Source organism: Alexandromys fortis, unplaced genomic scaffold, assembly GCF_014885135.2.
Source record: "Alexandromys fortis isolate MF-2015 unplaced genomic scaffold, M_Fortis_MF-2015_v1.1 scaffold_1, whole genome shotgun sequence".
NCBI classification, from domain to species: Eukaryota; Metazoa; Chordata; class Mammalia; order Rodentia; family Cricetidae; genus Alexandromys; species Alexandromys fortis.
The window spans coordinates 37,799,402-37,821,999 of NW_026067927.1; the positions used below are offsets into that span (position 1 = coordinate 37,799,402).

Consider the following 22,598-nt stretch of genomic DNA (forward strand, 5'->3'; position numbering starts at 1 on the left):
TGGAAGGGCCGACTTGATGGGAATTGATTTACTTCTCAGCGCTTCCTGAAACACAGCACTGTCTGCAACCAGGGTCGGAAGGACTCACGGCAGACGGCCTGTAGTGATGTGGCCAGTGGGATGTTAAGGATAATATCCTTTCATCAGAGGCTTGCGTGGTCTTTAGAGCAGGGAATAGAATGAATGGATGTATTCATTTGCTTGGGGTTAAAACAAAATTAGTAGCAGCCTATGAAAAGTAGCCTCTCGGAGGCCGAGAAGCAGATGACTCAATGGTTAAAAGCACTTGCTGTTCTTCCCGAGACCTGGGTTCAGTTCCTGGCATCCACAGTGACTTACAGCTTCCTCTAATCCAGTTCCAGGAGACTCAGTGCTCTCCTCTGTGGGCATCGAATATGCTTGTGGTACCCATACATACATGTAGGCAGATGCTCGTACAACATGAAAAAAATAATCCAAATAAATCTTTAAGAAACACAGAAAATGACCTCTCTCAGGACCCACTGGTTCATTAGAACACAAGGCTGAGGATAACCAGATTACCCCTCCTTAGTCCCCAGGCCCTGCCTAGTAGGCAGTAGTCTTTCCTGGTGGCCTGGGTCTTTGTTGGCTTTCAATCCCTTCTTCATACTTATGCCTGACTGGAATCATTTGGGAATTGGGGCTCAGCCCCCTGGGCAGAGCACATCACTGCTGTTTAGAGTTCCCTGGCAGCCTAATTAAACTACAGAAATCTGAGAGCAATTAGGTGGGGATATTTGCAAAATGAATGCAGATTAGTGCTCTGCCTAGCTCCAGGGACCATCACTCAGGTGTGTGGATATGCTGATTTTACCAATGGGGGAGGGGAGAACAAAGAAAATGATGTGTATCTCATGACTCTAGTCTACTCTTGACTGAGATGCTAAGGTCTCCCCAGGGACGGAGGGCTCATTTATAAAATCGGGAATCTCTCACATTTGGGACCATAATGCCACGTATGAAAAGGCCACTTTCATACAATGTAAAGACAAATTGAGGGAAGGTCGGAGATTTTTAAAAAAACACATTTTTGTTAATTCTCTGAAAATATCATGGTCTAGAGAATTGGCTCAGTGGTTAAGAGCATTACCTGCTCTTCCAAACGTCCTGAGTTCAATTCCTGGCAACCACATGGTGGCTCACAACCATCTGTAATGAGGTCTGGTGCCCTCTTCTGGCCTGCAGACATACACAAAGACAGAATATTGTATACTAAATAAATAAATATTTTTTTAAAAAAGCATGCATGTGCCCAACGTATTTTCATTATACCTCCTTTTATGATCCCCTCTATTCTGGGTTCTTCGCTATTGAGACTGCAACTTTACTGGCCTCTCTCTGTGGTGCTCCCTGAGCACTGGGAAAGGGTAGATATAAATTCCTCGTCTAAGGCTGAGCGCTCCACAGACATCGAGAGTCTGCACTAGCCACTGTCCAATGCCAGAGGAAGTTCTCTGGTGAGGTTTGAGGGCTACACTAATCTGTGGGCAGAGAAATATGTACTTAGAAAATAGTAGAAGTAGATTCGCTCTTGGGGTCTAGGAATCCCAGGTCATGGACAGCATCCATCAAGTATTTCTAAACATGGAGCAGGCCTTAACTCAATTAAGAGAGCAGCTGATCGCCCCATAACCTTGTGTCACTATTGTGTGCAAGGGCATCCTTTGCCTCAGTCACGTTGTAGCTTCCAGGGTTCAGTCAACAAAACTGTTGGTGACCTTTCTCCCCCAGCAGCTTGCATGGCACCTTCTAGAATTACAAAAGCTAGCCGGCAGGGAGGAAGCTTCTCAGTCAGAACCAAGTTGACTTTCCAAGTCCTGTGGGCAAAGTAATCAAGTTCTGGTGAACAATCAAAGACAGCGGGGGTTCTTCAGGACACCCCTAGCCAACAACCCTAAGGCAGGTGTTGTGCAATAATCTTTTTGTACATTGTGAAGATGTGTCGCTTGGAGTGGTTTAATAGATGAATGTCCAATAGCTAGGTGGGATTTTGGGGGCAGAGAAAACACTGGGAGGAAGATGGTGGAGTCACCAGCTAGGCATGGGCAGTGTACAATAAAGGTAATAAAGCCACAAGGCAAAAAGCAAATTAATAGAATTAAATTATAAGAGCTAGCTAGAGACAAGCTTAAGCTATCGGCTGAGCTCTCGTAATTAATAAATCTCCGTGTCATTATCGGGGTGCCAGCGGTCTGACTACAGGCAGGTATCCCACACCCGATGTTGGAATCTTTATTTGATATCCTGTGGCTTTTGGCAACTTTTAGGTTGCAGAATTCTCCAAAGTGAATGTCCCGGGGCGGGCCAGCTGAGGCCTGGGACACCTGGGGGCACAGAAGGGTGAGCAGCTGGGGAGAGAATGAGCTGTGAGAACAGCGGCCACTGCTTCTGTGCGTATGGAAGCCAGAGAAAATCAAATGGCCCCAAACACCTCCCTTAGCAGTTTCCTGAGGAGGAGGCAGCAGTGAGCTGATATTTAAAAACTATTAATTTCTATTATCTGGAGACTCAGCATGCTTAGGAGAGCCTGGGTATGTGAATTTACATTTTAGTTTTAAATTTTATGCAATCTAAATACAGATAAAGCATTTCTGGTAAAATTTCAGTACCTCGTTTGAGGTGTGCACACTAGATTCTAAAGACTTTATTTGATAAGGGAATGTAAAACATCTCTTTGAAATGATACTTTAAAATTTATCTTATGCTTTACTTTTTTTTTTTTTTTTTTTAACATGATGGCTATTTGGGAATCTTAACTTACACGTTATTTGATTGTATCCCACTCCCTTTTAGGGAGTGTCTTACTGGTCTCCATAGTGACTTCCAGGCCAGGGAGGGCTGCATAGTGACAGTGGCCCCTTTACCAGGTGATCTAACTTGGTTCTATTTACACGGCCTGGGGATGGCCGATAGAGCGTCCACCACCTTCCAGCAGTGGTCACAGGCTGCGAACCGAGCCTTCAACCCACAGACCTTCGGGAAATGCTCGAGATCTGAACTCTGGGGAATGTCTAACTCCGTCCCCTCCTTGGCATTATGTTATCTTACTTAAGAGTTGCCGCACGTTAAAAAAAAAGGGAGAAGGAAGAGCTAAAGCCAGAACTCTAAACAGAAAGTTGTAGGAATATTCCAGGTATTTCACCAGCTGTAAAGAGGAAGTGGGGTGTAGCCTGTAAATGCTTGGTCTTCGTAGTCACCCCTCCCTTCATGCTCCTGTATGTTGTATCAAGGAGAAGCAAGGTGCGGATACCAGTCAGTTACCAGTGACCTCTTTGACTCTGCTGACCAGAGTGGAAAGATGCTTAGTTATGTTTATATAAAACTATTACATATGTTAGCTTTTTCTCTTCCAGTTTTCAACACAATTATTGCTTTCATCACAAATGTCCATTTTTACAAACTCAGGAGGAAAACCTGTTGACAAACACAGTGGCAACTGATTTCCCTGAAGCAAGCCAGTAGGCTCAGAGAAGAGATAAACATTCAAGGAAACATAATGACCCTGTGAGACTCAGAGGTGTTGAGGTTTCCCTGGGCCTGGTGTCTGCCTGCTCTGCTGACTTCTTCCGAACACAGAGTTCAGTAAGCACGTGTGATGTCTTGCTGGTTGATGGGAGAATCAGTGAAAGGCATTCCCGTCTCGGTCAGCATTGATTTCCCTTCGTGGTTGGTCCTTACAGGCCTTTCTGACTGAGGAGTAATGTTTTACAATCTTGTCACCAAGAACATAACAAAATTGCACATTAATAATAATTCACAGGCCTGTAAATACAGTCTACCCAAGGACAGAGACATGGCTATCAGGCACCTTGGTAGCCTACTGTATTATTTCTTTAAAGTGGTCACTGTTCTCTTCTTGTGACAGGACAATTCATTTGTGGCCACAGATATCATGAGTGCCAAAGGTCTTTCTTTGGCTCATAGCATATTGTGGAAAGGAAAGGTGTTATGACCTTGCAGAAGTCTGTTGTTGTTGCTTGAAGACACCGTCTTGCTAGGTGCCCTATGCTGGTTTGGAACTCATAATCTTCCTGTCTCTGTTCCCAAGTGCTGGGATTACAGGAGTGGGCCAAATCTGGCTCCCAGCATAAGTTTTAGGAGGTGCCATGTTGTTTCTGCATGTTTCCCTAAGGTCTGCGAGCCCCCTATAGGGGCTGCTTCTTTGGCCTGGATACTAGAAATGGACACATAGATTAAGTCCAAATTCAGCAATGCAGAGACTCCTAATTGATAAATGTGTTGAGAATTAGTGACTACTGAGTGCTCATCCAAAAGCCAGGCATTTCTACAAACTCCCTCAAGACACAGGAGTAACACACGGGGTGGGGAGTCTGTGAGAGCCAGGCAATAGGAAGATCACAGTGAAATACTGTCTTCTGGACATGCCTCGGGCCTGCCTTCCCGAGCTTAATATAGATATGGTTACTTGCAGAAGATCAAGTCAATCCCAGCAGGCAGTGAGAGACTCAGTGAGTTACAAAGCAAAGAGAGGACACACAGGTGAGATGGGGCATGGTGAGTGATGTCTGAGAGGAGAGGGAGGGGAGACCGGGAGCTCGGGCTAGGCATGATCAAGACACATTATATGCGTGTAAAACTGTTAAAGAACAAGTAAAAGATATTCTTAAGAAAATATATTAACTTAAAGAAGATGTGGCCTGAATGCTTACAAATTCCTGAAGTTCACGAGACTTCAGTCCTGAAACTGAGCATTTTACATATAGGAGAAAAAGGTTTGTGAGACGTTAAAGTTTGGGGGAGGAACTGCAGCAAAAGTTTCTGTAAGCTGATTGCTTAGAATTCTCTGAAGCTTACGGACTTAGATTGGGTTCCACATGGCCTCCGTGATTCGCTGAAGGACTCTTGATTTAAGGAGAGGGCAACCCATGAGTGGGTCATTGCAGATTAGCCCTCCTTCCCATGAGAGTCAAACTGAAGGTATTTCAGACAGTCTTGAGAGAAGGCAGGATGGCCTTCCTTGAGATGTGTTTAAATCCCATTGCTCTGAAACACTTAGAGTACTGTAAGAGGGTATGGCCGAGTCATAGTCCAGTTGTTGATAGCTACCACATAGATGCTCACACACACATATTTTCTCATGAAATCCTTGAAAATAGAACATTATTTGAACTGGAGATCACACACCATGGTTTGGGATGTCATCATAGGAGCTCTCCATGGGAAGAGGTGGGCTGAGAAGGGAGGAGGAAGCAGGACACACTGTCGCAGGAAGGACGCACTCCAGACTTCCTTCCTTCTTTGCCATTAAAGCTGAGTCCATGCTGAAGTCATCAACCTGGAGCAATGCTTGCTATCCCTTCCAGAGCAGAAAACCCAGCATCTGCATTCAGAATCCGGCCGGATGCACAGCTGAGCTCATGGTGTAGCAGGAGGGACCCAGCTGCAGTTCAGAGTCGATGGCTTCAACAGCTCACAGCAGCTCTTCACAGCGTAGAGGCTGAAGTTTCCTCCTGGGATGACCTCATCTGGTCCCTTGATGATGGTGCTGGGGAAGCAGAATGAAACTGTTAGCTGGGTCTCAGGACACAAGAGGGGAGTAGACAGTGATGCATTGAAAATGGAGGACAAGAAGCCAATTTCCTCGTTCCCACGCTGGATAGGATGCGTTAAGGCAGAGATTCCTGAGGGTTGATTACTTTTGGTTCTCAAACTCTGGGTGGCCTTGAGGACTCCCCCTGTTTATCTCAGACTAGCAAGGACTGGATAGCATCAATTCTTCTAAAAACAAACAAACAGGGGCTGGAGAGATGGCTCAGTGGTTAAGAGCATTGCCTGCTCTTCCAAAGGTCCTGAGTTCAATTCCCAGCAACCACATGGTGGCTCACAACCATCTGTAAAGAGGTCTGGCGCCCTCTTCTGGCCTTCAGGCATACAGACAGAATATTGTATACATAATAAATAAAAAAAAAAGATGAAATAAAACAAACAAACAAACACACACACACACACACACACACACACACACACACACACACACACACACACTTGCAGAGGCCTGGAGAAATGAGTAAGAAGTTAAGAGCACTGGCTGTTCCTCTGGAAGACTCTGGTTCAGTTCCCGCACATCACCTCACAACTAACTCCAGCCCTGGGGGAATCTGGTGCCCTCTTCTGGCCTCCATGGGCACTGCATATGCACAGTGAAAAGACACACATGCAGCTGCTTATACACATCAAACCAAAACCTCAAAAAAATTTAAGACTGCTTGTACATTAATAAGAACATGCGCAGTCACCGGTTTTGCAAATCAAAACTGCAGAGGGTGGAGGTGGATGGCGTGGGTCTCTGGGAGCCTAGCCTCTCATTCACCAGTGCGCATTAGCAAGCTGTTAGGACCACCTGGATGCATTTGAAAATGAGGCAGTAAAAAAAACAAAAACAAAAGCAAAAACAAAACCGGTAGATAGTTAGAAAATAGCAATCTTGAGGTCACCTAGACCTGATTCCTTCCCAAAGAATCAGGCTCTGCCCTAAGTCCCGTGCCCCTGCTCATTTTGCTAGTGAAAATTAGTGACAGGCAAAGGAATGGTGACGTATCACAGCTGCACCGCCTTGAACTTTAAAATGCTGTGTGAGAGGAGAGACACAGATAGAAGGTCTGCAGGCTGAGGGAGCAGGCTCTGTGGCGCAGGCTGAGGCAGCAGGCTCTTTGCTATCTGCCCGAGAAAGGCAATTCCTGGCGAAGCATGGCTGTTTACAGATTTCTTTCTCTAGTTCTTCTCATCTGCTCTGCCACACATTTCTCTGTGGTCCCGAGAGTGAGGTCTGGTCCTATCTCTGCCCCAGGGTGGAGACAGGTCATTTTAAAACTGCCTAGAAGATCCTGACAGCTCTATCTAGTTAGAAGGTTTCTGTAGAGAAGAAATTATGGCCCTCCCATTTAAGAACTAACCTAGATAGGGCTGCCAATCACCCAGACAAGAAAACACTCCTTAGGAAAGGACTTTAAAGAATAACATAAATACAAAACTTATCGAAAAATGTGGGTTGGCCATTGTCTACTCTCACCCCTTGAGGCTGCTCCACATCACTCTGGAATAAATATTACACTCTGGGTATCTCATCCAAGTTCAACTGAGATCACTAGGGCTGGGGACCTGAGGTGAGGTCAGAATGAGATCCTAGCAGCAGGAATCAAGGACATTGGCTTTGGGGACAGGCCGGAAGTTCCTGTCTTGATAATGCTGGGACTAATATTGCTAATATTGCTAGACTAGACACAGCCTCCCTAAAGCTTCAAATGCAAAGGAAAAGTGTGGTTGTGCTGAACTTACATGGTGATGACTCCCGGGGACTCCACGAAGGCTTCAGTAAGTCATCACCCACACAGGCGTGAGAGTTCACATTGATACTACCATTTTGGGGCCACCCACACTTCTATAAGGAAACCTAATAGACTCACTGGTTCACCAAGCAGGGCCTCGAGGAACTGTCCACTTTTGTCTGTTGTTGAGCCCTATCTGGGGTGAACAGATATTTGTCCACACCTCCCTCAGGAAAGAGCACACGAAAGATGGATTTGATTATTACTTAGAGATTGTAGGAATAATAAAAAAGTACCTGCTCAACAGACTTTGGCAACAAGACAGCACTTGGGTTGTGTTGCTGAGTAAGTTGGTGTTCCCCAGAATGTGATGGCAGTCGATATCTGAGGGGGTGCTAGAGAGTATGCCTGGAAAGGAACAGAGTGCCATTTATTGTCGCAATTTAGCAAAATCCCAGAACCGTCCTTCTGTTCTCGCCTCTCCACTCCACCCCATGCGTTTCACTTTACAGTGTGCGTAGCCCAGCTCCGATTCTCAGCTTCCTGGGGCAGCATATGCTGTGTGCGCAGCCTGGAAGCCTGCCTCCCGGAACCTGCCATCCTATGGGCACCCAGGACACGAAGGATGGGTGCCATACCTGCGATGCAGGCTGTCATAAAGCAGGCAATGGTCCCTGCGATCAGGGCTCTCACTGCTCCAGAGGCAATGTCTCGCTTTCTGCTCGGAGCTATGGATGCTGGAAGAGAAAGAGACTTAATTGGAGATTAAGTCAATTTAGAAACCCAAGTTTTTAGCTTCTGATCATTCTTTAGAGACTGGACTCACGTCAACGAAAAAGAAACAAGTCATGAAATTATCCAGAGGGCCCACAGAACACTGAGAACAAGGCAATGTCAACGTCACCAGGAAGAAACAGTCAACAAGATGATGTCTAGTCGCTGTCACCCCCTAGGTCAATGCCCACGGCAGACATCAGTAACAAATGCCATGGGCCCTGGTAAACAAGTGACTGATGGTATTGGCTTGAGAGAAGCATCTGTATGCCTGAACACATTTGTCTTGAATACTCGAGTATGCATAGGAAAACGAGTCCAGAGCAGAGATAAACACAGGCCCCAGGGGACTTCGCAGCTGACAGAACACTAGAGAGCAGGATGGACTTGTGAAGTCCACAGCTGTGGTGGAAGAATATTCTTTTCACTTACTAAGTCCGCCGATCACTATTCCCAGGGAACCAAAATTGGCAAAACCACAGAGGGCATAAGTTGCAATGGTCTCAGAACGGATCTGTAAGCAAGCATAAACACTGATGTGTACATGATCTGACCACCCCTTCAGAAGTCTGACACCCCAGCTGGGCCTCATTGGCTACAGGATTAATGCTGATAACCACACACACTTGCAGACTGTCAGACAACCACTGACGGGTTCCTTGTGCTCCTTACCTTTGAGGGAGAGCGGAAAGAAGGGTGTAGGCTCAAGGAACACTGACAACAGGCTGGGGGATTAGAGGCTTTGACGTCTAGAAAAGCTACTTCCTGCTCATTAAAAATAACTTCTAATGTTCCGTATGACTTGGCTACCTGCCCCATGGTAGAAGGCACAGTACTAGCTGGTGGAGATGAGAAGCTGGTCTCAGAAAATATTTACACTCTATATGTGCTGACAAAGGACTTACTCGGAATATATAAAGAGCTGCTATAGTTCAACAAGAAGACTACTGTCCAAGTTTGGGAGCGTTGCTACAGGATATGCAAATTGGCAATAAGCATATGGAGCGATGGGGAGGTGCCAACCACTGCACGGAGAGCCAAAATAAATCCTCTTTAAGTGGATTTATTTTAGGTATTTTGTCAGTTACTGAAAGAACTAAATTTAAAAAGCAGCGACTGCCTATCCTAAGTTTGTCAGGATGTAAAGCGTCTGGGCTGCTTATGCATTGCATTAGGAGAGTCAGACAATGTGTTTGCTCTCCTGGTGAACCAGTGGCGTCTCACCCAGGTGACACATGCTGCCTGAATAGCCCTGGAGGAGAACACAGCCACGCCAGTGGTTACAAGGAAGAGCCCATCAACGAGACAGTGTCACACTCAACCGTCACCGTCTGTTTCTACTCCCGTGGGAGACAAAGACGCAGGCCACAGGAAGACTGCTCAGGAATGTGAGTGTGAACACAGGATGACTATACTCAGTGCACACTCAAAACAGTACTGTTTACCTGGCACCATCAACGAGACCAGACTGATAAGTCACTTACCCTGGAAGTAAAAACGGCGTCACCTATACACTTGTCAGAGCAAGTATGGAAAATGGACGCATCAGCTTCACACCAGGATCCAGGCCTGAGAGGCCCCTGGACAGCAGATTGAGAAAAGGTGTAGCACCCTGCCCCAGACCCCATAGGAGACATTTCACGCTCCAGCAGCCGGAGCCCACTAGCCTCTTTCTGGCAGGAACCTGGCAGAGGTGTGTGCAGACGAGGCCGTGTAGGGTTTTACCAGTAGAAACGGATGCTGGGCCGATGCCACTTCTTATGCACTCAAACGTAAATGATTATACAATGGAACGAGATGGGCCGTACGCCTGTGTGTGAGCCAAGATGCTCAGAAATTTGGGGTAACTGCTTTTCCCACTGCGACCCGACAATCGCAGAGGCCGCCGAGCTGTTTTCACATGTACCCCATGTGCCTGCCTTTGGCTGGGCTCACTCCAAATGGAATCGTTTCTACAGCTGGGGCTCCGCCTTTCCAACAAGCTTTTCAGAGAAGCCATTAGTACTGCCAGAACTGGCAGCTTGCTTTGCTTTCTCCTGACAACAGGGAGGTAGCAAACAAGCGGTTAACTTAGCCCATTGTTTACTCTGGGCAGGGAAACAAACGGCTTCAGACGGCAGCCAAACGATGAAGATGGCTGTCCACATTCCGTTCTTGGCTTACCACAAAAATGAACTGTGAGGACAGAAGACCCACGAACCCCACTTCTATCACATTTGGGGGTACAGAGCTCCTGACCACAAAGTCATTCTCATGAGGATGCCCTGGGGAGGTGACTCCACTTATATAATCCTTATGTTTGGTTTCTGGGAGTCCAGGGAGGAAGTGGAGGTCTCTGGGTGAGCATCTCAATCCTGGGCAATAGGCTTTAATGCTGGGGATGTTCACTCCACGTGTTTTATTCCAGAGACAGACTGCGTAGTTAAAAATGTTCATTTCTCCGGGTTTTTTTTTTTTTTGAGGTGATGATTCTCATCTTTGGAAGGAAATAAATTGGACACTCAGTTGCAAAGACATCTTCATCCAAGTTAAGTTCCACACTCCATCAAAGCCCAAGAAGGTGAGAGCCTCTTTGCATGATTATGGGGTGACTGACCCACAGTTTTCACTCACAGACAGAAGTATTTTATCTCCCCTCTTCCCTTTCATACCAGCAATTGCACCTCATTATCTTTTGAGGTTGATGAGGTACAGGGTGTGTAGTCAGTGTCTCCGAAACCACTGTGTTGGAGAGGCCTTCACAGTCAGCCATCAGCTCCAAGAAGTCTGTCCTGCTCCCGTGCTGAAGGTGGGAGGTTAGAATCTTCAGGGAGGGACCCTCAGCTGGAGAACTGCCTCTATCGGCTGACCTTCAGCATGTTTGTGGGGTGTTTTCTTTATTGCTGATTGAGGTAGGAAGGCTTGGCCCTCTGTGGGCAGTACCATCCCTAGGCAAGTGGGCCTGGACTATATAAGAAGGTGCTGAATGCGAGCCTGGGAGTAGCCAGGAATCAGTGCTCCTCTGTGGGCTCTGCCTCCAGGTTTCTGTCCTTGGCTTCTCTCAGTGATGAACTTTCTGGAAGTGCAACCCTCTCCTTTCCCAAGTTGCTTTGGGTCATAGCATTTATCACAGGAAGAGAAGAGCAGACAAGGACATGAGGTCAGGCCCAGTAAAGGGAGTTAGGTCTCCAGACCACACCCTTGGAGGGGATGTTGGGATTCTGTCCCTTCCCCGCTTCTTTACCTCCCAGTTACTTTGTGGTGAGCAGTCCCCTGCTCTATGCTCCCACGCTGAAGAGCTACTTTGTACAGAAGAGCAACAAGGTCAGAGGATCATGAGCTGAAACCTCGGAAACTGTGAGCCCAGAGGAGTCTGCCGACCTTGGATGTTAAGTTACTGGAACACAAGGGTGGCTAGCAGAGGCCTGTGGCGTCCTCAGTGCTCTTGCCTTAGTACCTCCCACTCTGAGCACAGAAGGCACTGGACCAATCTGTGCAATATTACCAGTCCCAGCTCATATGACCCTAGAACTGTTTTTGAAAAAAATAAAATTTATGCCCTGGCATAAGCTGTAGTGTGCATGGGCAGCCCCTATATGGCGATTCTGTTGAACTTGTCCATGTTCATGTTGGATTTCATGGTCTAAGTTGGTGAGGATGACTGACCAGGATTCTTCCTCAAGAGGGCACCAAATCTCATTACAGGTGTGCTTATAGTCTTTAAATTCCCTCCCCCCCCTCCTTCCCTTCTTCCCTTTCTTTCTTTCGTCACACATATCACATGGTCAAGATAACCTGACTGAAAATTATGCTGTGCTCAGTATGTGTGCTATGAAACCAAGTTCTTGGATTGCTCCACTCTGCTGTCAGTCAAGTTCCCGACAGACAGCTACAGTCACCATGTATTTATGTGATAAAGAATCATACATACCGACATATATTGCTGTACGCCATTCACAAATTTGGGTCCGGCTGCTTTTCTCAAACTGATCAATTTTGAGAGGTGGTCATAAGCCACAAACTCATTGAAGAATGTCTTGTAACCTATGAGCTTGGCAACCATGAAGCTGTCTTGCCAGTCGACTCCCATCATGAAGGAAAAGGGCATGAAGATGTAGGAACAGAGGAGCTGCAAGAGACAGGCGATGGCACTAAGTGGTTTGCCCCTAACTCTGCCACCCCGTCCCCTGCAGTGACTGGACAGTTCCTGCCTCTTCTGGGCACAAAGAACCCTTTACATCAAGCTGCCCTTCTTTATGTATCAGGAGCATATGCTTGATCCTCAAAAAACCTGTGTCAAGGCTTGATTCCCATGTAGTAGTATTAATGGATGCACAGCCCTTAAAATCAATGAGTGTCTTTCTTAGATATTGCATTAGCTCTCTATAGAATGCATTAATTTGAGAGAACATTTGTTTGAAGACGGTCAGCTCCTTGGTCTCCCCTTTTCATTTTTCTGTCATGTGTGGGTCTTACCAGATATGCCCCCCCCCCCCCCCACCGATGGTGGACTTTCAGCCTTCAGAATGGCAAGATAAACAATTCTTTTTTCCTGATAGGCTTCTCAATCAAGTGTTCTGTTACAGCATAGAAAGCAGACCGAAGCAAGAACTGGGTCATTGGGAACAGCACGTATTCTGGGGAGGTCAGCAGAGAATGGCTGCTCTGGGGAAAGAGGGTGACAGAAGACAGGACAGGGCGAGATGACGAGTGTGTGTGTGTGTGTGTGTGTGTGTGTGTCCAGAGCGTATGAGAGAGCATGACGTAGTTGGTTAGGAAAGGCTGTTGCACTTTCATGACCTGTTTTCTGGGACCAGGGCTCCCTCTGTAGCCCACACTGGCCTAGAACTCATGGCCTCCTAAGTGATGGAATGAAAGACGAGCCACCACACCTGGCTTCTAAACTCCAAGATATTCAGAAACAAAACATGACAGAGTCATACCTCAAAACTCAACTGTGGGTAGTCGAACATGTTTCCAAACCAGGACAGGGCTGAGTTCACAAAAGACAGCAAGGCCAGGAAGGCAATCAGATTCACGGCGATGTTTGCCACCAGGGGGATGGACGAGGATGCGCCCTGTGTTGCCGCCTCCAGGAAATTTCTTGAATCACTTTGTTGAAAAGTGGGAATTCCAGAATTACCATGCAGTATCTCTGAATGGATGCTCCAGCATAGCCATGGCCCAATCACAGTTGCCGGACATGAGGTGAACCCTTAGACAAAGGCCTTGGTCAAAGTCCTCAGGCTCTTACAGCCTCAGAATCACCACAGGGCTCAGGATTGTTACCCCCAGTGGGGATGTGGACGCCACGCCACTGCTGCATCACCCTTGGAGATTGAATCCTGGGCTCCGTGCACGCTAAGTAGCATACCCATTACCACCTCTAATCCAATAGTACTTTTATTTTATTTTTAAAGATTTATTTATTACATATACAATATTCTGCCTGCATATATCCTTACAGGTAAGAAGAGGGTACCACATCTCATTATAGATGGTTGTGAACCACCATGTAGTTGCTGGGAATTGAACTCAGGACCTTTGGAAGAGCAGCCAGTACTCTTTAACCTCTGAGCAATTTTTCCATCCCCCAATAGTGCTTTTTTAACTTGGGGATATTTATAATAAAAACCCAGAGGTGACGAAATTGTATAAATTTAAAAACTATTCATCAAAAGTCATTACCAGGGAGTATTTATAGAATTTCCTGGCTCTAAAAACTAACAGTTGAAACAAAGCCCGTATCACTCCACTTCCGTTAAGACTGAGTCACTTTAATCCCAGCACTTGGGAGACAGAGGCAGGCAGATCTCTCTGAGTTTGAGGCCAGCATGGTCTACAGAGCGAGTTCCAAGACAGACAAGGAAAGAAACCCTGTCTTGAGAACCTCCCACCAACAGATTGACTCCTACTGGGGCTCTTCTTTGATCTCCTTAACCTGATTAACCCTTGTAATGTCAGACGTCTACCCTTAAATCTACCCACCTCCCCCACTATACTGATCACCTACATGGCTGCCTCCTTACACAGCATGCCTTATGTAACATACCATGCAAATCTTCATGGTTCTGACTCTAAATGGAGCCTTCAGGGTGCTATCTCTTATCCTCATTATTTAGGCCAAAAGTATTTCCTATTTTGGTGTTTGGGATAGTTGCGTTATCCATAACAAGGGCTCTTGTGGGACGAGGGTAAGGCTTAAAATGTAACTTTATTAACTGATATTTTATATGTACCTAATACACATGACTTGAGAGTAATTAGATATTTATTATTTTCTATTATTTTTCATATGAGCATGATGAATGTGCCAAGGTCATAGGACACATAGGTCATGGAGTTACTTTTGTCCTTCTGCCTTTCAGTGCCCTCAGGGGAATCACAGGTCTTTAAGCCTGGATGGTGAGTAGCTTTACCTGATGAACCTCCCGTAAGCCCTATGCAATATTTTAAATAACCCGTGCATAAAACAAAGCCGAGTGGTATGAATTTTCCACTTGTGGCATTGTGTGACGTAATGGGATACTTATCAACGTCTTAGCTCCTGGAGTCCCTTTGCTGGTTTATTTCTTTTTTGCAGAACAGAGGACAATGAAATAGCTTTTTGGTTCCACAAGTGACCTGGGAAGCAGCCATTTTGTGACTTCCCAACAGTGTTAAAGCAGGGCTCAGCGAACACTGGTGTATTTACACAGAAGCGCCTTCATAACGGACGCTTCAGAAGCAGGTGTGTAGGAAGACTTTCCTGAGTATTAAAAGAGAGGTGGTTTTGTTTCTTAAACTCTAAGGAGTCACTGGAAAATTGAATGTCATATTATTCTAAAGCCAAGATCGGCTGTGCTTCCTTCTCCAGCCTGTACAATTATAAATTCAGTAATCTGTCGACTTACCCATTTTCAATTTTCATGGCGTTCTTGAGGGTCACTTTGGGTTTCTCTGTTTCTGGCCAGAAGAGTTTGGCTACGGCCAGGGACGCAGGTGCAGACATGACTGAGGCGGTTAGCAAGTGTGTGGAGGACACCTGTGGAAAAGAAGAGGCCCGTTTCATCCGTGCCAGAGAACAGGGTCTCCGGGGAGGCCTGGTAGAATTTGCATATCAGGCTCTCAGTGTGCCCAGTCCTGCCGCCTCAGGAGTCAGAGGCCAAGACAGGAATTATGTTAATTGACACCTCCTTGGAAAAAGCACAACACCCAAATCTGGTCATTTGGGTTGAGAATTAATCCTGCGTTGTAAGAATTTTCAAAGATATCTTAGCCCCTCTGTTGTCTCTCTGAACATTCTGTTGTGTAGTGACATTTTATTTGTATTTTAATAAATAATGCTTGCCTGAAGATCAGAGAGTAAAACAGCCACCCTGGTCAGCCTTACAGACCAGACCGCAGTAACACACACCTTTAGTCCCAGTAGCTAAAGTAGTTGCAATAGAAACTGGATGGTACATGCCTTTAATCCCAGTGGTGCACACGTTTAAACCCAGCACTAGAGAGGATTATAAAACGGGAGGAGACAGCTCTCAGTCTCAGTCTCATTCTGAGATGTCTGGAGGCAGGGTCGCCATTTCAGACTGAGGTTCAGGTAAGAGCCGGTGGCTGGCTGTTTTGCTTTTCTGATCTCCAGGTTGAACACCAGTTTCCCTCTCTGAGTTTTTATTAATCCCACTTCACCGCTGTCCCCTGTAGCCTGCATCTTGTCACATCCTCAGTTCAGATGCTGGAGTCTGAGGTGGAAGGAAGATGGAGAAAGGGCCTCCGGGTCATGCGCAGAGATGGATGGTCCCTCCCCCTGCCTCTTCTCTCTCGAAACCCTATCTGTCTTCACACATCATTAACGCACCTCTCTCCTTCGTGGTGTATACTATTTCTTCTTCCTCATTGCTGGCCTTCTCCCTTCTAGCCTGCCCAACCCTGGAACTATTCTGGATTTTTCCTTCCCCACTGGGAGGTTTAATCTTGTCAACTTGACTGCATGTGGTGGTTTGAAAGTAAATGGCCCCCAAAGGGAGTGGCACTATTAGGAGGTGTGGCCTTATTGGAGGAAGTGTGTCACTGTGGAGGTGGGTTTGAGGTCTCATATGTGCTCAGGATACTGCCCAGTGTCTCAGTCCACTTCCTGTTGCCTACAAGATGCAGGACTCTCAGTTACTTCTCTAGCATCCTGTCTGCCTGTATCCCACCATGATGATAGTGGACCAAACCTCTGAAAATGTGAGCCACCCCAATTAAATGTTGTTCCTTTATAAGAGCTATCATGGTCATGGTGTCTCTTCACAGCAATGGAAACCCTGACTAAGACACTGCATCTAGCCTCAGGCACTCACTCCTGTGAGCAATTTTCTTGATCAGGTTATTTGATTTATTTAATTTTTTTTTTTTTTTTTTTTGGTTTTTCGAGACAGGGTTTCTCTCTGGCTTTGGAACCTGTCCTGGCACTAGCTCTGTAGACCAGGCTGGTCTCGAACTCACAGAGATCCGCCTGCCTCTGCCTCCCGAGTGCTGGAATTAAAGGCGTGCGCCACCATCGCCCGGCGATCAGATTATTTGAAACAAAATGATTCACACTAACTGTGGACCTCACTTTATGGTTGCAGCCCAGATAAAAGGACATGGAAGCAGACTTGACTTTTTGCCTGTTTGCTCTCTCTCTAAGACAAGTCCGTCCATCCATCCATCCATCCATCCATCCATCCATCCATCCGCTGTGGCACTCCTCCACTGGTATTACAACCTACTTCATGTTATGAATTGTAATGTAAATATCTGTGTTTTCCAATGGTCTTAGGTGATCTCTATGAAAAGATCATCCAACCCCAAGGGATCATGACCACATGTTGAGAACCACTGGTTTAGACTGTTTTGGCTGATGTCAGTAATGGGTTTTGTGTTTCCCCCAAATTGAAATTTTTAGGCAAAATAACCTTGTCGTATAATTTCACTTTGTAGTGGTTGATATAGTTACAGGAAGGTGGCAGCAATATGGAAGTGAAGACATCAGTCTCCTTGGGGTCGCTATGTTCAAACACCAAAGCAACTGCAGCTACTTTTGGCACGCTAACAAGGGGGAAACTTTCTTGGTGTCATTTTCCATCAGCAACAGGAAAGGAAAAGAAACAATAAAGAAGTAGGAGATCAGACTTACTTAATTGTATCCCAAACATTCTTACCCCGAAAGAGATGTAGGCACCCAATACGCTTCCAGCGATTGTAGCGAAGCCGGCTGTCATAATGGCGTGGAGTTCTGACCTGGTGACGTGTGGTAAATATGGTTGGACCAGCAGTGGAGACTCTGTCTGGAAACAAAAGCTAAGTGTTACCTTTCAGATGCTTGACACTGTATTCCCTATTGCAGTCTTAGAGAGACTCTGAGACCTTCTCCAGAGGTCACCAGGAACTCTGGAAATGCAAATTCTCCACCTGGAACCAGAAACTCTGAGAGTGCCCCCTGCCCCCCACAGTCTGTGCTTTGACAGCTTTCCAGGTGATTCTGGTACCCAACTCCGTGGGGCTCCTAGCTTCAAATGCCAAAGTAACTGGGAGCAACTTTTGTTCATATTTTCACAAGGAGCAGTTTCCTGGTCTCTTCAACGGTGATGAGAAATAAGAGCGGTAACAACAGAAAAGAAGAGACTGAACGTTGTTTAAGTTAATTAGACTCCGAAGATTCTCACCGCAGAGAATCCATGCGCCCAAGGTGCTTCAGCATTTGGAGCACGTCCAGAACCATTGCTGTCCTGGTCATTTGAACTCTAGATCAGTGTGCATGTGTAGTCCTGGGTAAATCTTGTAATATGTGGGGCTATTTAAACAGAGTCCTCCACCCTACTTTGGGCTGGATGCTATGAGGACTTGGGATATTTTCCTGAGGATTGGCCAAGTATCTCTACCTAGTATTCCGGCCTTATAGACTGGAGATTTCCAAACCACTATAACTTTCTGTCTTCAGGCTGATCTTGACAGACTCATACATGTTTTGTGGAAATAGAGACCATTATAGATAAAAGAATAGGAGCAGGTATCTATGGGCCCTTTCATGACTGAGACTCTGACAGGCCAGGGTGCAGTGGAATAGGCTTGAATCTCATTACAGAGGGCAGGCAGCACGCAATGTGGGCTCTCCATCAATAACAGCACTTTGGGCATATTAACTGTCAAATTGAGCGCCACAGACGCATGCGTGCAATTTTACAATTTTCTGCTCATTATGTCTAATTGTTCTGTGAGATTGAATGTGTTGAGTCTCAATTTATAGACTAAATAGGAGCCCCGTATGCGAGACCTTTTACCCCACAGGTACCAGCAATCATCTCAAGATGGTGCCTTAATTAGTCCTGGGAGAGTTTATGACTGTAATTATTATAATTTCAGCTCCTAGGGAAGGAAGCATTACCACCACACACACTAAAGACCGCTTCAGGCTACTGAGCCAGCCTTCCAAGAAGGCCCAGCCTGCCTTGAGCACTGTAAACCTGGGACTTGGGGCCATGCATTTTTCTGTGGTATGGTTTTTGCCTCAAGTCCACTTTATTTGGGCAGTTGCTGGCAGGATTCCCATGTCCTCCTTGGGGGATTCCATGATTTTCCCCAAAGCTATGTATCCCGAGTGATGCAGCTCGTTGCCATTTCTAACCTGTCCGTGGCTTAGGTTTGCTTCAATGTTGAGGGATTCAGTTCTTTGTTTAAACGGCCCTCAGGCAAAGGGGTGTTTATTCACCTGATGGGTTGGAGAAGTGAGGATGGTAGACTAAAAGTTTATCTTTGAGGAGAAGAAACAATTCTGAGGCATTTTCTGCAGGCTCAGTGAAGGTAGATGGCTAAACACGTCAGGGATGAGCTTTGAGTGTGTGCCTGTAGGATGGGTGGTGGGTGCCTTGTCTTCTTCATCATCACAGGCATTGCAGTGGAGAGCGAGAGGGTCCCTACTCACTATCTGTAGCTCAGACGTCTGAGGTGAACAGTCACGAGCCTCTGCAGAGCTGGCCAAAGGCCCCAGGAATGGATAAAGGTTTGTGGAGAATGTGTACACAAGAAGCCCTATGATTTGATAAAAATAATGGTGTTCTCTCTGTGAGTTTTCAGTAGCTCAATTCCATACTAACATAACGTCCCTCCTTTCCCTTTCTATGCGTACACATATGCATGTACACGCGTACACACGTGCGCGCGCACACACACACACACATGTATGCATGGTGCTAGGGATTTCCTATTTCATGCTCTTCGCTCCACTCTGAAGAGACAATGCATCCATGAACTCGTCTTTATCTGTTTTGGAAAGAGAACAACCCCATCAGCAACTGCTTTGCTTTGCTTGATTTCTGTGATCACGACTTACTTGCCCAACAAATATGTTGCCGGCAGCAACGACAGACTCAATGGGGGATGACCCCATAGTGACAAGCATCAACCATCCAACCTAAAAGAAAGAAAAGGACCAAGTTAGCAAAGAATTGTTTATATAGCAAAGACTTAACAGTCGAGTGAACATCTCATTTGTGTTAGGACACTGAGGTCTTTAACGGTTGATGGCAGATTGGCGAATGGCGATGGGCTGAACATGCCTGAGACTCCTCCAGACAGGGTCAATCAACCCAAGTCTTCCTACTCGAGTCTAAGTCTGCACCATTGTGTCATTTTGAGTGCTATAGAAATGGGTTTCTGCAGATTAAATAAAAGTAATGAATAAATCATTACTGCCACTGACAGAAGCTTTTCTGGGTCTGAGAAGGACTGTAAGCACAGACCCGAGTGATCCATCTATTCTTGGCTCTTTGGAGCAGAGGCTATTGTTCTCCGCATTGCAAAAGAGGAGACTAAGGCACAGAGCGGTTTTCAAGGCCAGCCCACAGGAAGTACTAAGACGGACGTGACTGAAAGTGTTTTCCCTATTTAATTCAAATGAGCATGTTTTTGGGGTTCCACTTTTGTGATAGCTTTGTGGCAGAGTTAGATATAGAGAGACCCCCAAATATCTACACATTAAAGGTCTGGTCCTCAGCCACAGTGTTACTAGGAAGAGAAGGCATTTAAGGGTGGAGCCTAAGGTGAGGCCGGAAGTTGTTGGAAGGCATCCTTGAAGAGATCCTGGGGCTCAGTTGGTCTCCCTCTGTTCTGATTTCTAGGCATGAAGCCAGTATTTTGTTCTGCCTGACACTCATTTTTAACTTTTTATTTATGCATGTGTATGTTTTGTACACATGGCTGTAGGCCACATGTGTACAAGTGCTGACAGAGGCCAGAAGATGTCAGTGGAGCTGACCATGAGCCCCTGGTTTTGAGTGATGGGAACAGAACTCAGTTCAAGCAGAAAATGTTCTTAACAACTAAGCCATCTCTCTAGCCCCCGTGTCCTGACAAAGATGAGAAGTCAATTGTTGGGGTGGCAAGAATATGACTTACTTACTTAAAAAAATTCTATGCTCATAAAAATCTCTCAAGAGCAAAAGCAACATCTTTTTGTTTCTGTTTCTGCACTACCTGCAAGGCCTGGAGGACCTTTGGTACCCTAATGAGAAGCCATGGCTATGGACCTATGTAGAAACCACAAGGAAACAGCAATGCTGCTTCCCAGGGCAGGCACCTGACCTCTGTTCCCTCACTGCAGAAGTAACATCTGTGGTTTCATGGAGATGTCCAGTGGGTTGCAAGTCACAGTCCCTTTGAAGGGCACTGAGGCAAAATTCTTTTTTTTTTTTTAATGGAATGCTTCATGAATTTGCGTGCCATCCTTGCACAGGGGCCATGCTAATACTCTCTGTATCGTTCCAATTTTAGTATATGAGCTGTCGAACCGAGCATGGTAGCATTCTTGATATGGATGCATGAAGGATTATGGGTAGGATTCTAAGAACTTAGATGGTGGCAGAGGAGAGTCTAGAAAGATCTGATGTATTCTCAGTGCCTGAGTAATGGACTTTGAATCTGAACTAACTCTTCATCAGTACATCCCAGAGAAGTAGAGCCTGATTTCAAGAGAGAGAGGAGAGAGGCCGTTCTAAAGCGCCACTCATCCCAGTACCTTTCTGACGACCCACTGCATCAATCCCACGTAGTACAGCACGGACATCACAGTGCTGAAGAAGACCACGATGGGCAGGACCTGTGGGTGGGGTGGGGGTGAAAACGTGGTCACTGGTGGATGCAAAAAGTAGCATTCCCTACTAAGCTTCCCCTCTGCCTCCCTTTTGACCCTAGATGTGCCATAACAGAAGCAAAGTCCCTCTGAGCTACAGATGTCTCCATCCAGCAGTTGTCCTCTGGACAGCATCCGACTCTTTAAGTTCTTTATGGGGTTGGTTTGAGTGTGTCTCCTAAGGTTCACATGGTAGACATTTAATAAGCATCTGGGGTGGAGTCTTTGGGAAGTAATTAAGATTAGAGGAAGTCAGTGACTGGAGGGATGGCTCAGTGCTTAAGAGCACTTGCTGCTCTTGCAGAAGACAGTTTCAGCTCCCAGCACCCACATGACAACTCATGACTGCCTGTGACTCCAATCCCATAAGGTTTTTTAAATAAAATGAACCAAGAAAAAAGATTAGACGAAGTCATGAAAATGGAATGGCCATAACAGAAGTAATGATTCTCCTTGGAGTCTGCTCCTGCCCTACTTCACCCTTCCCCGCTAGTCCACAAGCAAGACACCAACCAGGGAAATTTGTGCAGGATCTGATTTGTAAAAAATCTATTAAAATACCCCTAAAAACACATTGTGCCTACAACTTTAGCGTTCCTTTAATTTTAACAGGCAGGCAGAGAAAAGATACCCGGAGTTACCTTAAATGCGAAGAAGTGATCTGTATACTTCTCCCCGAAGACAAACATAGCTCCAGCATCAGTGTACCCCAGAAAAGTCTGAGTTTGAGAGAGAGAGAGGAGAGGTCATTACAAACCATGAGCCACAAGCCACAGACGAGCCTGAGGCCCTGCAGGGGATGGATGAGGGCCAGCAAAGCCATCAGCCAGATTTGGGAAGTTCATGTTCTCAGCATTGCTCCTCCAGCGAACGCTATGAAGCCTCCTTTTAAAGCATCCCAACATCTAGACTTCCTGCCACTTCTAACACTTAGTCTGCCTTGCTCTGACTGTGGCCATCGGCTCCCATAAGTCATAGGTGCCCTATGAAGATGGCCCTAGTTACCACCAGACACAGCGGAAGGCCTGTTCTCTATTTGGGGGAACTGTCTCAGCAGTGTGCCACCCCTTGGGCAGGGAAAGGGGCGTGGCCAATGGGTGACACAGGTAGGGGCAGCAGCCGGCTTAATCAGCTACGTAGATGAATGTATTTGAGACAAGCAGCAAGTCTAATTTGTGCTATGGAACTAAAATTAGGGTACAATATTACAGATAAATTACCTACTTAAAAAAATGTCGCTGGGTGGTGGTGGCGCATGCCTTTAATCCCAGCACTCAGAAGACAGAGGCAGGCGGATCTCTGTGAGTTCGAGACCAGCCTGGTCTACAAGAGCTAGTTCCAGGACAGGCTCCAAAACCACAGAGAAACCCTGTCTCGAAAAACCAAAAAAAAAAAAAAAAAAAATTGGA

At 46.1% G+C, this 22,598-nt stretch overlaps 1 protein-coding gene and 1 non-coding gene across 6 annotated transcripts in view; both read right to left on the reverse strand.

Annotated features, from left to right (window-relative positions):
- Positions 1-3,303: 3,303 nt before the first annotated feature.
- Slc28a3 (solute carrier family 28 member 3) overlaps positions 3,304-22,598 on the reverse strand; it is a 53,040-nt gene continuing 33,745 nt past the window's right edge. For 4 of the 5 annotated variants that reach the window (XM_050144119.1, XM_050144120.1, XM_050144118.1 and 1 more), the window contains exons 8-18: positions 21,831-21,908; positions 21,076-21,156; positions 19,393-19,473; positions 17,225-17,350; positions 14,954-15,084; positions 13,004-13,172; positions 11,992-12,189; positions 8,514-8,595; positions 7,946-8,044; positions 7,604-7,715; positions 3,304-5,527 (exon numbers count right to left, since the gene is read on the reverse strand). In XM_050144119.1, coding sequence (XP_050000076.1) covers positions 5,398-5,527; positions 7,604-7,715; positions 7,946-8,044; positions 8,514-8,595; positions 11,992-12,189; positions 13,004-13,172; positions 14,954-15,084; positions 17,225-17,350; positions 19,393-19,473; positions 21,076-21,156; positions 21,831-21,908 — 1,287 coding nt within the window. In that variant the 3' untranslated portion in view covers positions 3,304-5,397. Of the gene's footprint in view, positions 5,528-7,603; positions 7,716-7,945; positions 8,045-8,513; positions 8,596-9,565; positions 11,169-11,991; positions 12,190-13,003; positions 13,173-14,953; positions 15,085-17,224; positions 17,351-19,392; positions 19,474-21,075; positions 21,157-21,830; positions 21,909-22,598 lie in introns of those variants that run through there. The other variant, XR_007592061.1, reaches the window with a different exon arrangement.
- LOC126503076 (U6 spliceosomal RNA) lies at positions 20,749-20,855 on the reverse strand. The gene has a single exon (XR_007592146.1). It is a non-coding gene; the product is annotated as a U6 spliceosomal RNA (small nuclear RNA).